Source organism: Nipponia nippon, unplaced genomic scaffold (genome assembly GCF_047370975.1).
Source record: "Nipponia nippon isolate SJK-2023a ecotype South Korea unplaced genomic scaffold, ASM4737097v1 scaffold_2, whole genome shotgun sequence".
Classification (NCBI taxonomy): Eukaryota; Metazoa; Chordata; class Aves; order Pelecaniformes; family Threskiornithidae; genus Nipponia; species Nipponia nippon.
In genome coordinates, this window is record NW_028262336.1 from 53,189,300 (window position 1) to 53,204,127 (window position 14,828).

A 14,828-nucleotide genomic window follows, 5' to 3' on the forward strand; every position below is an offset into this window, starting at 1 on the left:
CAAAGTATCACAGGTTGATCAAATTCAGAAAAAAAGACAATGGACTTCACACCAAGTTGGATGAACAGGAAACAAGACACAAGTTCAAATTCTGTAAAAATATTTGCAGTACAATGAACATTAGAGAAAAAATAACTGAACTAGGGTCTACAGTCTTAGTTATTCATACCATAATGTTCAGTGCATACTTAAGAAAAAGGACCTATGCAAAGACTAATACTTAATGCACATCTGTAATCAGTAAGATACAAAGACAACAGGCAGTCTATAGGATTAAATGGATAATATTAAAAAGTAAGTATATAAACAAGTAGTGACATTTCATGGCAAAACCCAAAAGGCGATACTTGTAAAGTCATTTTGAAAGAATATATTGCACAATTAGAAATAGTTCACAGAAGAAAATAACAAGAAATTAGGGACAAGGAAAAATTCATCAGTTCAGACTGATGAGTGAGACTGATGAGACAATTCTTTTCTGAACGAGGTATTAAAGGGAAAGAGGCACAATAAAAGTATACAAAACAAAGGTGAGTTAGGGAAGGTATAATAAGTTTTCCCTCCTTTATCCTATATCAATGAGGAAACAGTATTAAACTTCAAGATGTTCCATGAAACTTGCAGCTGTCCCATTTCAAAATAGTCAATGAAAGCACCATGTTCTCATTGCCAAAGGAGTTAGGTTATGCTAAGAATTTAGAAAGATTCAGAGTGGAATTCCATCTTTCTGTGATGAAAATTTCTGTAACTAATGCTAAAACTCTTTGTAGAATCTAAATTGTCAGAATTCACATCTTAAACCAAGGTCATACTATTTAGGAGTAGGAAGAGATCTTCTTAGGGATCTTCTTTATTCACTACACAGCTCCTGCATCTGCATCCAAGGCTTCTGATCCTGACAACTGTCAGCAAAAGGCCACTGGAAAGAGATGCCATGATTTCGATCCATCACTTCAATATTACTATATAATATTTTCTAAAAAAGAATACTGAAGAGATAAACCAGACTGTGTATGACAGCAACTAGTCAAACACTATGTTATCTCTGGTTTCTAATTTCAAGGGCTATCCAAATTTACGGTGACTGTTCCACAGTCAGAATCCAGAGTAATAAAACCTTTAAATAGCAGTGTCGCCTTTTTGCATTCAGTCTTGCAGCGCTAGCCTAACTCTCCAAACTCCTCTTAAATTTTATTATTGGTGGTCATTTGGCTGGATATCAAGGCAAATTAGTGAGTTCAAATTGTGGAGATCTGTTGAGAGCTTTTGATTTTAGGGCAGAACCAATTATTGTGGAGCATACTGCTCCAGCTCTGACAAGAGGGTTAAGTGGCTTGATTCGTATTTGCATTCATGCAGTGCTCATATACAGAAAGGTAAGTAGTGGATATTGTCTAGCAGAGACAGGGAGAAAGGACATGCATGCCTCCCAGTTTTGTAAATTACTCATCAGATGAAGCAAATTCCTCGTGCATGCACACATGAGCACAAGCAGCACAGAGCTTGTCCTTTTGCTTTTTTGGGCACATTGCTACCTCAGTGCCTGAGACTTAGGGCTTCACAGGTCTGGTTTTCATTAAATCTGGCAGAGATGTACAGACCTCTAACACTTTTCATTGTACATGACTGTTAATATGACTAAATTCTTATGTATGAAAATTGCTAATTATGCAAATAATTAATCACTTGCACTTCGGCCCTTTTGAAAAAGATGCATAATACACCTGTTAAATTGAGGACTGATACGGAGATGGAGAGAGTGGAAGATAAAGCAGAATTAATTGTATTTTAAAATGTTAAAAGTATATTCAACTGATTGCGTGGGTCTTTTAATTTCTTTTTACTTTATTAAGAATGTCTCTCATACAATAATTATTTTGGGTTTTTTAATTATTTTGAAGCACCATCACTCCCCAAGTAACCCTATCAATCAGATTTTTTATTAATTCAGGTAAGATCTCTTTCAAATTGTTATCCATTCTGTAAGTATGAATACAAAATTTTGCAAGGCTTGATAGAAAAGACTCCATTCTATCAAACTTCCTCAGGAAGGCATATTCCCCAGTGTGTTTGTCTTTTTTTTATCTCCTCGTCATTTATCCTGTATCTTATGTCTGGCATTCTAGAAAGCAAATATTTTGCAGAGCTTCTAAAACACCTCAGGCTGTGCCTACAGCTACAGATATGTAACCATATGGTTCCTTAAATACTTAAATCACTATGTAAGGCCTATGTGCTAATGTTCAAGATATATTTCACTCTGGTGCTAGCCCAAGGGGATCCAGCTGATAGTTTGTAACCTCATGACTTTGGCATTGCTTGTTTTGCTTGTTTAGCATTTCCTTCATAGCTCTCTTAAAATATGAGGGTCATTTCTCAGACAGATACCTACTGATTAAAAACTGTGGAGTCTTGTCACTTGAAAACCTCACTGTATTGTTATTGCTTACTGTATAGGTCTATCTTTCTTCCTTTTTGCAGTTTTGCAGATGATACAGAACTGGGAGGAGTGGTTGATCCACTGATGGTTGTGCTACCGTCCAAAGGGACCTCGACAGGCTGGAGAAATGGGCCAAAAGGAACCTCATGAAGTTCACCAAAGGGAAATATCAAATCCTGCATCTGCAGAGGAATAACCTCGAGCACCAGTAAAGGCTGGGAGCTGACTGGCTGGAAAGCAGCTCTGCAGAGAAGAACCTGGGCGTCCTGGTGGACAACTAGATGAATGTGAGGCAGCAATGTGCCCTTGTGGCAAGGAAGGCCAACATCATGCTGGGCTGCATTAGGAAGAATGTTTCCAGAAAGTCAGTGGAGGTGATCTTTATCCTCTGCTCAGCACTGCTGAGACAGATCTGGAGTACTAGGTCCAAGTGCAGAGCTCCCCAGTACATGGGAGGCATGGACATACTGGCGTGAGTTCAAAGGAGGGCCAGGAAAATGGTTAAGCAGTTGGAGCATTCAGCATATGAGGAGATGCTGAGAGCTGGGACTGTTCAGCCTGGAGAAGAGAAGGCTCAGTGGGATCTTACCCATCTGTACGTATACATGGATTTACCTGAGTAAAGAGGATAGAGCCAGGCTCTTTTCAGCGACACCCAGTGACAGCACAAGAGGCAACAGGCACAAACTGAAACGCTGCAAATTCCATTTAAACATAAGAAAAAGCTTTTTTTTTTTACAGTGAGCATGATCAAAAACTGGAGCAAGTTGCTCAGAGAGGCTGTGGAGTCTCCATCATTGGAGATTTTCATAACTTGACTGGACACAGCTCTGAGCAACCTGCTCTAGCTGACCCTGCTCTGCAGGGGCTAGGACTACAGACCTTGGGAGGTGCCTTCCAGACTCACCTACTGTGTGATTTTGTAGTTCTGCAATACTACTTTTTTAAAAAATCATACCTAAAGGCAATTTACTTCTTTCTCTCTACAACTAAAAGTTTCAAGTTTGGTAAATGACTTTCCCAAAATTGCTGGATTTCTTTGATCTTGTCGCCTGAAATATGAGGGGAAAAAAATTACAGAGCCACTTCCTAGTGAAAGAATGAAAAGAACTTTCTCTCTGGTTAAAGGACAAGAATATTCACTATATTTCATTTAAAATAATAAAACCAAGCATTCCTACCCTGTCTCAATAAGGTTGAAGATTATTAAGAACATTTTGACATTCATTTTCCTGATTTTGTGTGTGCACCACTTGCACACAGGAAAAAACTGTTTTCTGTAGTTTGTCAGAGTGAATCCTTCACTTCATATTTGACAATGTTGTCTATGAGCAGTCTGTGACTGAATAATCATAATCTTTAGTTATGAGCAATCTGTGACTGAATGTTACAGCCATGCTATCAAGTAGAATTCCTCCATCTCCACATCCTTCATTCTCTCATCCTATTATCCTATTACCCCTTCTTGTTCTGCCTTTCTCAAAAATACATTGATGGCAATAATTATATTCATCCCCATGTTGGAACCATATTCTCAAAGGTATCCAGTGGTGTATTACATTCCTGCTGACTGAAGGGCTCACCATGCCAGGGGCGTGGGAACAAAGAAAGTGAAGAAGGCTGTTTGCTAAGCTGGAATTTTTCTTTCTGCAAGACCAACATATTGCAAGAAAAGCAATATCTTTCAGAATTGTTGTGTGATAACATTGGGAGAAAGTGTATTACAATAAGGTAGACTTTAGACACGTTTTAAGCCTCCACAGAATAAACAGATTTTGGATTATTAATCTCCTCAAGACCTGCACGAAAAGAATACAACTAAACTCTGTCCTTTTAACTAAAGTCTCTCCATTTCCAAATCTCTCTTCAATTCAATAAGTGTGTTATGCATTATTTTCAAAACTCTCTTCTCCAACTCAGTCTGTTCTGCTTGAAATCTTGCCCTCTTCTTCCTTTTCCACTTCTTTGGTAATTAATACACTGGACTCTGTTACTGGTTCTCTCATCTTCTCTATATCCTATCTTCATGTGATCCCACTCGCTCTGTGGTATTTAGCTCCTATTTATGATTCCTGATGGCTCACAAACCACCTTTTTTTCCTTTCTATTCTGCTATGCAGCCATTATAGTAAAGTACTATGAACTGACATCCTTCCAAAGCTGTATCTTTGCCCAGTTCAAGAGTATATTTGCTAGTCTTAAAACTCCACAGAGCTCTGGCTGAGTATGTACACTGGCTGAGCTGCTGTATTTGACAAGTAAATCCCTTATATTTACTGCCTATGTTTGAATTTAGAATGACAGTCATAAGAAGTATGATAGCATCCTGGGTTGTATCAGAAATAGTGTGGCCAGCAGGACTAGAGAATTGATCGTCCCTTTGTACTCAGCACTGGTGAGGCCGCACCTCAAATACTGGGTTCAGTTTTGGGCCCCTCACTACAAGAAGGACATTGAGGTGCTGGAGAGTGTTCAGAGAAGGGCAATGAAGCTGGTGAGGGTTCTAGAGCACAAGTCTTACGAGGAGCAGCTGAGGGAACTGGGAGAAAAGAAGACTCAGGGGAGACCTTATCGCTCTCTACAACTACCTGAAAGGAGGTTGTAGTGAGGTGAGGGTCGATCTCTTCTCCCAAGTGACAAGTGACAGGACAAGAGGAAATGGCCTCAAGTTGTGGCAGGGGAGGTTTAGATTGGATATTAGGAAAAACTTCTTCACCGAAAGGCTTGTCAAGCATTGGAACAGGCTGCCCAGGGAAATGTTTGAGTCTCCATCCCTGGAAGAATTTAAAAGATGGGACATAGTTTAGTGGTGGACTTGGCAGTGCTAGGCTAATGGTTGGACTTGATGATCTTAAAGGTCTTTTCCAACCTAAACAATTCTATGATTCTAAGTTTACTGTTAAGGGATCAAGTTTTGACCTTCCTGGCCCTGGACACATTACAGTTTTGGAGCAAAACCAAGGACATGATAGTTTCTGACACAGTTTTTAAGAATCATCAGAGAATGATCACCTTTATATATGCCATTGTATCCTCCATGGACTTCTCCAGAACTGGAGATTTCTTCAACATGAGCCCCTTGGTCAGACGTAAAGTATACAAGAGTTTTATTACTCAGATTATATTTTTCCAGCACGTCCAGAATCTGTCCTAAAAAAAAAAAAAAAAAAAAAAAAAAAAGAAAAAACAGGTTTAATGTCTTCAAGTGGTTTTTTTCATTAACCTTGGCATGTACAAATATTTTTGTCCTTATGCCTTTTTAAGATCGCTTTCCATGTAAACATTATTATACATAGCAATTGGCACTGTGCAGCATACAGTAGGGGACAACTGCACAAGGCTTGTTGCGATCAGGACCGTGGTTCGATTGCTGCAGGGTTTCTTGAAGTATAAAATGAGAAGATTTGTGCACATCAGAGAAAAGGGCTGATGCACAGAGAGCCAGTGACCTTTGGAAACAGTTGCTCTCAATCAAGGAAACCCCTCAGCAAGAAGATTCAAACCACTGAGGATATCTGAAAGAGTCTCAGCGTGTAGAATAGAGCTAAGAGTTTGGAGGTAAAGCTTTGCTGCCTAGCAACCTATAGAGGCAGCATGGCAAAAATCTCAGTGTGAATGTTAGAATAAGACATTCTAAGAAAAAAAAGGAAACTAATGTATGGAGTGCCTCTGGAGATCACATGGTTTCACTATCAAATCAACTAATTAGTCCCTAATTTCTCATCATCGACTAAACTCAAAATGTGCAAGGTAATAAACACACACATGTGCACGTATTTAAAAGAAGAATCCACATGGATATGCTCTGAAACTCCAAGGCATTGTGGGCTCACATTTCATTTGCACAAAGGGCTCCTCATACTACCTTGGAACTGTGGAGAGCCTTGCAGTGCACATAAATTGCATTTAAACCTATTATTTAAACTTATTATTTAAACTGAGTTCTTTAAAGAGGGTTTCTGTATGAATGAGAGTGAAGTTGCTCTTTGTAACTTGCTCCAGTGAATTTTATACGGATTAGGAATCTAAAATTATTGGTCCTGGAAACTGACCAAAGTATAAGAGTATACTTCTTCACATCACCCTGCAAGTGAGTTTTAACCTTGTCCTTTAGGGATCTCAGAGCATATAAAGATAATTCTGTCTTCACAACCTTTTTATCTTTATTCGTTTAAGTTAAACATCCAAGAATGGTCCAATTTGAATGTTAATTTTGGTTTGCTTCCCTGTCCACTAAGAATTAATTCATCAGCTGATGCCCAATTATTGTGTCAAAGAGGATGAGATAAGGACTTTGAAATACAAAGCCTTCTTTAACAATTTTTAGATCATCATTTCTGTTACTATGCTCTTTTTTCTGGGTAAGGAGTAGTTACCTTACCTTATTGCTACTATTTCTACTTGTCTTTTAATGTTATAGCATTCTAAAGTTGCCTTGTTAAAAAGGTTGACCATCTTCATTTCTCATCAGCTTAAATGACTGGGTCATGAATAAAGGAACATCATCAGCTAAATAAGTGATACCTGTTGGTCTTGTTTGAAAAACAGGAGCAAAGAAAAAATGTAAGAGTAGGAGAATTTGTTTATGTAAATTTTGAAACCTTGTGGGAGTTGAAATTTCCCAACAGAGCTGAGAAAAATCTGTTACAAAGGCTGACATTTTAGAGTTGGTGGGTTGAGGGAAAATGATGCAGATCCATCTGACGAGCCATTTGCTTGCTGCAGCAGGTGGACTTAGTGCCAGGAAAGAAAGAAGTAATTTTCCATTGGCTTCTGAGATTGTTTGGAGAATGTACTTGCTAAGTAATTATAATATCCCTTGGAAAGGTGGCAATGATGATAAAAAAGTGGAGTATATAGATAAATTAGGACTTTATGTGTGGGTATTCAGCACATGATCTCCAGAGTTCCCTTCCAACCTGTATCAATTTATGATTTTATGATTCCATGATAATAACTATAAATAGGACTGCACAAAGAAATATATGGGCAATAACATGCACAAATGCATTTTTTTTTTTACCTACACAGTTTTGCTTGATGAAATTGGATTTTCAAATTCATCCTGTATATAAAACAAAATGAAAATAAAACAAGAATTCCACTCAGTACATCACATTAAATGATCTCTGGTGATCAGAGACATCTGCTGTCATTCAGTAATGGCCATTTGATTTCCTAATTAAGCTGGGAAAAAATGAGAAGCAATGAAAAATGTCTCTCTATCACAATTAATTAAATAAAGCAGTCATCATTATGATGTCTTTTCTTTCGAAACAAGATTGAGTAGCTTGACTTGGCCTGAAAAAAAAATAAATCCTGACACTCAAATGTTACCCATTTCAGAAAAAAACACCCAAATAAAATGCAATAGAATGTCATCCAAAGCCCATTGAACACAATGATAAAACTTCCATTTCCTTCATTTGGATTATTAAATACAAAGGGGAACGGCTACATTAGGGTTAATTAACAAATGCTAAAATGACTATTTTAGCAACAACATTTTTCAGTACAGATGGACTAATAGTAGCAATTCAAATAACACTATTGTCAGAGAATGGCAATTACAATGCACTCACAGAAATGAAGCAAAACTTCCATTTCTATTTTAATCTTGAACACTGACACCTTCTAGAATGAAAACTATAAATAAACAATAAAGTGTGTGCTACCAGGAGATAAGCCTCATTAAAGTGCATTTGAATGATGTGGCTACTGTTAACACAAGCAATACATTAACTTATTAGCATTTCTAAATGGTAACCAATATAGAAGAAAAATGCAAAGAATGTATTATGGATCTCTATAAACAGATATCTTTCACATGCAATATTATACCAATTTTGGAAGGAAATACTACAAAGTAGGCAAAATACATTTTTTACTGTTTTCTTATGACAATTTAATTTCTTTTTTCTCTTAACTCCTCCACTCTTATTATTTCTGTAGATTTCACAGAGACTTTAGTATTAAGTTAAAACTGATGTATAAACATTCCCAGGCAATGCCAGTTAATGAACAAGGAGGAGTTTCATCTAACCTATTTTAGCTGCCTAATTTTGGAAGAGGTGAATCACAACTGCAAAAAGGCCTTTTTTACCTGTTGACTAAAAAAGAGAAGACAGGAAACTAGCTTAAAACTAAATGCCTTCATATTAGACATCAAGGACAGTAAGATGAATCCTATCCAAAGTGCTAGACATGCAAGTACATGAGCAACATGCTTTGATAAGTGTGGTGAACAGATAAATGACGTCTGAGTAGGAGAAGATGGTAAAACTGTACTGCTTCACCCATAAAATACGATTGGAAGGATATCATACATCATGTGCTCTTGAATTACAAGAATGGGTCTTCAGCTGGCTTAGTATCCCCTCTGAGTCCCATTGCTGGTTGCAGAAAGCAATACAAATTTTAAAAGACTTTTTGGATGGAGAGAGTTTATATAGAATACAAAACTGTAGGATAAATAAGCCAGAACACTGGGAAAACTGTAGCTCTGTTCAAGCAACAACAGCTTGCTATCCCCAGTGTAGGAAATTATCAATAAAAATGGAAGGATTCTTGATTGAAAAGACTCACTTGAAAGCCATGCTCTAAAAAATTAACAGCTGCACTGATCTTTATGGATGCTACTGTACACATTTTTTTCTGATTTGAACAGAACAGATTTGGAAGGACAACATTTCTGAACAACAAAATCAATCTAACACTGAAGAAGCTGCATAATTTCTGAAGCTACTTAGCAACTAGAATTTCAAGTCAAGTTTCTCCTACTATTGCCATTCTAGGAATGTACACCCCAATGTAGGTGGCTAACATTGTATCAAAGGCATGAGATCATTGGACAGTTTTCTTTCATTTGTAATTTTTAAGATACAAAATAGATTAAGGACAGCATTAAGATGTTATTTGTTTTAATTAGTACATCAATGTTCCAAAATTTAAGTAAAGCTTCCTCCAAAATGTACCGAGGACGGCTCTCTAGATTTTGCTCTCCACTCTTGCTTCAAGCTATGTTAAATTATGAAGAGTTGTTTCATTCTTAAAGTGAAAATGCCAATCCCAATGGAGTGATAGCCATGTGAAACTGGTAAGAGCAATTCACTCTGTTCTTTAGAAGGAAACGGAGAGCGCCATGCCACTATTTAACTTCTCTAACACAGCATGAATGGTAGCTGAACCAGCCTCTCTAATGCTGAACATAATTTCTGGAGTTTTGAACCATGTAAAACTCCTACTGTACTCATCTACATTAAGATATAGGGTTTATAAAAAATGACTATTCATTTGAAAACGAGGTAGAAACATTGAAAAACAATAACTTATTTACAAATGTGTTAGTGATTTGGAAAATTGTTCAAAGGTTTAGTCGAGCAAGCATATGAACAAATGCACTTGATTCATAAATTAGGTTACTGTCATTTGAAGTCAACAGGACAGAAATGTTACTTCTATTAATTTGAAAGAATTTAGAGTCTTGCTGCAATTATGAATGAAAAGCTCTAGAATACATAATACCTCTGTGTAATCTAGGCATTAGGACAAAATAGTCTCTCTATTCGTCAGGAAAGCTTTAAAGCAGTTTGCCAGATTCAAAGAAACAACAGAATTCAGAAGAAGGGTTAAGAATCTGTCTCATGACAAGACAGTTGATGAGAAAGGGAATTCCTGTAGATATAACATTCTTTTCCCACTCCACTAGACTTTCACATACCTCTGTTGTATCCAGAAGGTTATAGTAAGCTTGAGACAATTATTGGACAAAGACTCATCTGGAAAGGTCGGCCATAACATGTCTGCCTAGAAGAGGCAGTTTGGTGTTTGTTTTTTTTTTTTTTTTTTTTCTGTTTCAGAATTCCCTACTGTTACTAATGTTTGTTTTTGAATAGCATCATTAACCAGAATCACAATCAACTTGTAGTCAGCTGAAGGGGTTCACCTCTGTAAGTGGCAAGCCAGGACTGCTTTGAATACATCCATAAACTCCTACAAATTAACCTTACCTGCATAAGTATCCGGAAGCCCATACTTCTTGCAGAAAAGATACTGATGCCATTCAACTATATAGCCACTACATAGTAAACCTCTTGGGACCCTCTTCCTGCTACAGCAGTTAAATTAAAGTAATTCCACAGTTCATCATCTCTTCAGGGCTCAAACCCTAAGATTTTCACCTTATGAAAACTTAATGTTGCAACTTCTGCACACCATCATTCACAAGCTAACAATCATTTTACTCTGTGTGTTGATTTTGTGTGATGAAAAAACATACTTCAGTTTTTAATGCACTGATCTGATTACAAAATCCACTGACTAAAACTTTTGTATAAAAACAAGCTTAGTAACTAAGACCAAGACATCCCTATCTTAATTTTAGCTTTTGTATATTTCAGGTTATAAATATGCAAATGTTTCTGTGGTATGCTCAGAGCCATCCAGTTTCCCCTTGATAAATATGTAAATCAGTTTGTCTCTGTGGTGGGGAAGTAATTATCACTTTCAGACCTAGTCATTGAGCACAACACTTGAGGTAAAGATGGAAAATAATAAAACCATTGACAGCAACATGAGAAGTGGCTGCACATATGGTGCACAGTACATAAACTCTGCACGCAACTTGTTTAACATTCAGAGCTAGAACACAACCACTGGAAAGTGGAAATTCTGGGACGAAGCAATAGATTGATGTTACGGTACATTATCTAGCCAGTCAACAGAACACATCCACCTAAGAGGATGAGTGATTCTACATAGAGGAAGCATTAGCATATGAACCTCAAAGGTGAGAGTGAATACTAGTTAATATACCTGTTTGACTACAGCAGAAAATAAATGCTTAACTAATTACCAAATATTTAATAATTCCCGCAGGAAGCAAGTGGAGTATGGATTCAGTGGAAAGTCTTGAATCAGTCCTACAGTGCTACCATTATTTTTAAAGTTATGCTATGGAAACAGCCCATACATAAAGTCTTCTCCAAAGTACAAAGCTGGAATCTCAAATGTGCTAAGTTCCTACTATGATAGCTTAGTGGGATCTTCAATGTCAATAGGACATTCTGCCAAACAAGTACCATCTGATTCTGAAAAAGCACATCTATATTAACATTTTAATTTGGATCAGGAGTGCACATTCACAGTAAATGTAGTCATGGCCATTTGATATATTTCTGTTTGCATAACAAAGCCCTCCTGGATTTCGTGACCTGGATTCATTTCAAATTAAGCTAAACTTGAGCATGGACTCTGGGAATGAACCTAAGGCACTTGCACTACTGATGGGCATTCAGGACCACAGTAGCGCTGGTCTGAAGTGGATTTCCTGTCTCTGATGGTGTGCTGATAGTCTCTCTCTCCAGCTTGGAAAACAGCTCAGACCTGCCACTGTTGGCAGTTCAAAACATGGCAGGATTGATGAATCCTACACTGAAACTCTGGTGCTAGCACAGTCAAGCTCCACCTGTGCATATTCTAGACACAGAGGGTGGGATTTACATACAGTGTGCACATCTACATCTGATATAGTTACTATAAACATTTTTTAAAGCCAGTGAAGCAAAAGAAGCATTTTCATACACAGCTTACCTATCTTCAGAGGAATGAATTTGGCCGCAAAAATTCTGATTTCTTTTCCCAATGAAGTAATAGTGAGATAGTTGCTCCAGATTTACCTACCTACAATTACCATTCAAACCAGTAGTTGTTAGGCCCAGATAGTCAGTAGAACATCGAACACTTCTCTTTTGGATTTCCCTAGACTCATGGTGAGACATGTAAAATCAGTCTAAGGGCTAGGAGAAGGGCAGTCTTTTTAAAAAAACAAACAAGATAACTGGTGTGGGGTCAGCTAAGCTCTCACTATGAATTTGCTTTCTGTTTGGATTTGGATTGCCATGTAATTATAAACTCGTAATTGGCTTGTGACTGTTTATACAGTCTTATAAGTATAATGTGTCTTTCAGACCCTCAGGATAAATTTTCAGCATAGTGCACAGCAGATTAGGCATGCACTGCTTAGCAGCTATGAATAAATCAACCAAATTTTGACTTATAATTATGCATAAGATAAGTTTTTTCTAGAGATGAGTACCACATCTCTTATTTTTCTTTTTCATATAGGGTTCAAATTATTTTGTAAATTTGAAAGTTGGAATGATACTTTATGTGTATACAAATACATGTGGATAATAAAGCACAGAGCTAAGATGCGGTTATGAAAGTTGTGAAGTCCTGTAAGTATAGCTGCAATACAGACAATGCAGGATGGAAAGGTTTTCATATTTACATCAGTACTACAACACTAATGATGGGTCATTAAAGGTCAAAAGTATAACTATTTGGTGGCTATCTCCTTATTAGTATTTAAATTAGCTAATAAATGCATTGCTTGAAATTCACTTTTAGACCTTACATCTGTTGAACATAAGGCTATGTATTTCTATGTAAATCTTAATTTCTAGCCTGCTTAAAATGCTAAAATATGAGAGATGGTCATGCAGTTCTAGGAAGGTCCATCACATTTGCATTTTGCATGACAGCTGTGATAACTTTTTCAGTAAATTTGCATCTTCGTTATGCACACATCTGAGAATAAGATGCTATTTCATACATACAACTAAGATGCACAATACAAAAGACACTGTCTCATTCCCCACTTCAGGTCTCCCATTTTTTCTTTCAAATTTTGGAAGGGATTTCTTTAGGTAGGACCTAGGCAAACTGTAATGACAACCAAAGGATGTTATTCATTTTTGAATTAGACTGTCAGGTGAAGTTAAGGCTTCAGCTATTTCATCATTCCAATATATGCTGATGGTGATTGATTCAGTAATTGTGGGGTGATAAAAGAAACTCTTCTCTATATCTTCAAAGGTTTAAACATTTATTAACATCAGAGTCAGTTTTAAACTGAATATGTATATGCTCTTAGATTCAAATGCATAATGCCAATATTTTGCCAGATTAAAGTATGAAGAATTATGAAGAATTTAAAACAGGGCAAGTAATTTAACCTTACTTTTTAATCCTCTGCACTTTTCTGAAAATTTCCAAGTATTTGTCAGTATGTTTGTTTCATTTTTATAACTTTTATTAAACAAAATCTGAACTGTGATAAAACTGGTTGACATTAGAGCCTGAACATTTCTTGTTTTTCAACAGCCAAATTTTTTAATCTTTGCTGAATTTGGGAGCAGATTTTAAACATTTGCTCTAAATCATATACCATAAAGTTAAAAGGAGTTTTATCAGGATCAAATTAATATTCCTTGTGAAATCTTAATTCATTTCCCATCTTTCTGATTTTAATTGTGCAAATCTAATCTTACATGAAAGTAGCTGTGGATTAACTTACCCCCAAAACAGAAGATGCCCTTTTTTTCCCCTTGACAGGACCATCACCATGCACACTTGCTAATTCACCTACTTCTCTAATTGCTTTTGGGCAACTCAGTGGCTTTTGTGCCTTGAAGCCTACTGTGCAATCACCATCTCCAAACCATGCTAGCTGTGAATGAGCCTCTGTACAGGCACTGTTAATACCAATAAGAAAGCAACTCTGACCGGGAAAATTGTCCTCAAGGGAAAGTAAATGAATTAAACTCCAATCTGTCTTCTCTAGATGACACTCTGAACTTAGGAAAAAACAACAAATAAATTGAAGGCCACAAATCTTTATGATTCAGCTTTTTTTTCCAACTTATTATCCTTCTTTCCTTTTTTTTTTTTTTTTTTTTTTTTGTCCTGGTATGTGTGTTTGTTCAATATGTCAGTATCTATGCTGATTTGAATTCCAGAGGATCCCTTCAGAAGGGAAGGCAAATAATTTTTCAGGTCATCCTCATTGATCATAGATGACTAGCTCAGAAAATTGCTCACTAGCTTATGAAATGGGACTTTGATTGCTTAATTCACCTAAGTGCTCTTGGAAAAATATTCCCAGCCCATTCCGAAAGAGCTTTTGCTGAAGTTTCAGAGTAGTATTCAGTAGCACAGCAGATGTCTACAAGGAAAAAAAAAATCTGCCTTTTTCTGGTCCAAGGCCTGGAAAGACAAATATGTCACTCTCGTCTTACATTGGTTTAGAAATACTTGAGGTCTCTGCTTAGGCCAAGATGTATTTGATGCCCCCAAGACATGGTGGGGGCATGATATCATGGAGAGTCCTGAGATCATCAGGCCCACTTCTTTGGCTTTTCTCTACCTAATTCTTACTCATGAACAAAGCAAATATGTGACGTGTGAAACTACCAATATAGTTATTAATCTGAGTTTACAAAGGTTCAACAATATGAATGCTATGTGTCATTCAGTTTCTAATGGGAAGTTACAAAAATGGACCTATGAGACTTGCCTGTGTGAAGGCAAGACAGATTTCTGGAAG

General features: G+C 36.9%; 1 protein-coding gene across 7 annotated transcripts in view; it reads right to left on the reverse strand.

The window, feature by feature from the left end:
* The window catches only part of STS (steroid sulfatase), a 117,154-nt gene that overhangs the window by 44,644 nt on the left and 57,682 nt on the right, over positions 1 to 14,828 (reverse strand). For all 7 annotated transcript variants that reach the window (XM_087757028.1, XM_087757024.1, XM_087757022.1 and 4 more), the window contains one exon: positions 5,453 to 5,590. In XM_087757028.1, coding sequence (XP_087613154.1) covers positions 5,453 to 5,590 — 138 coding nt within the window. The remainder of the gene's footprint in view (positions 1 to 5,452; positions 5,591 to 14,828) is intronic.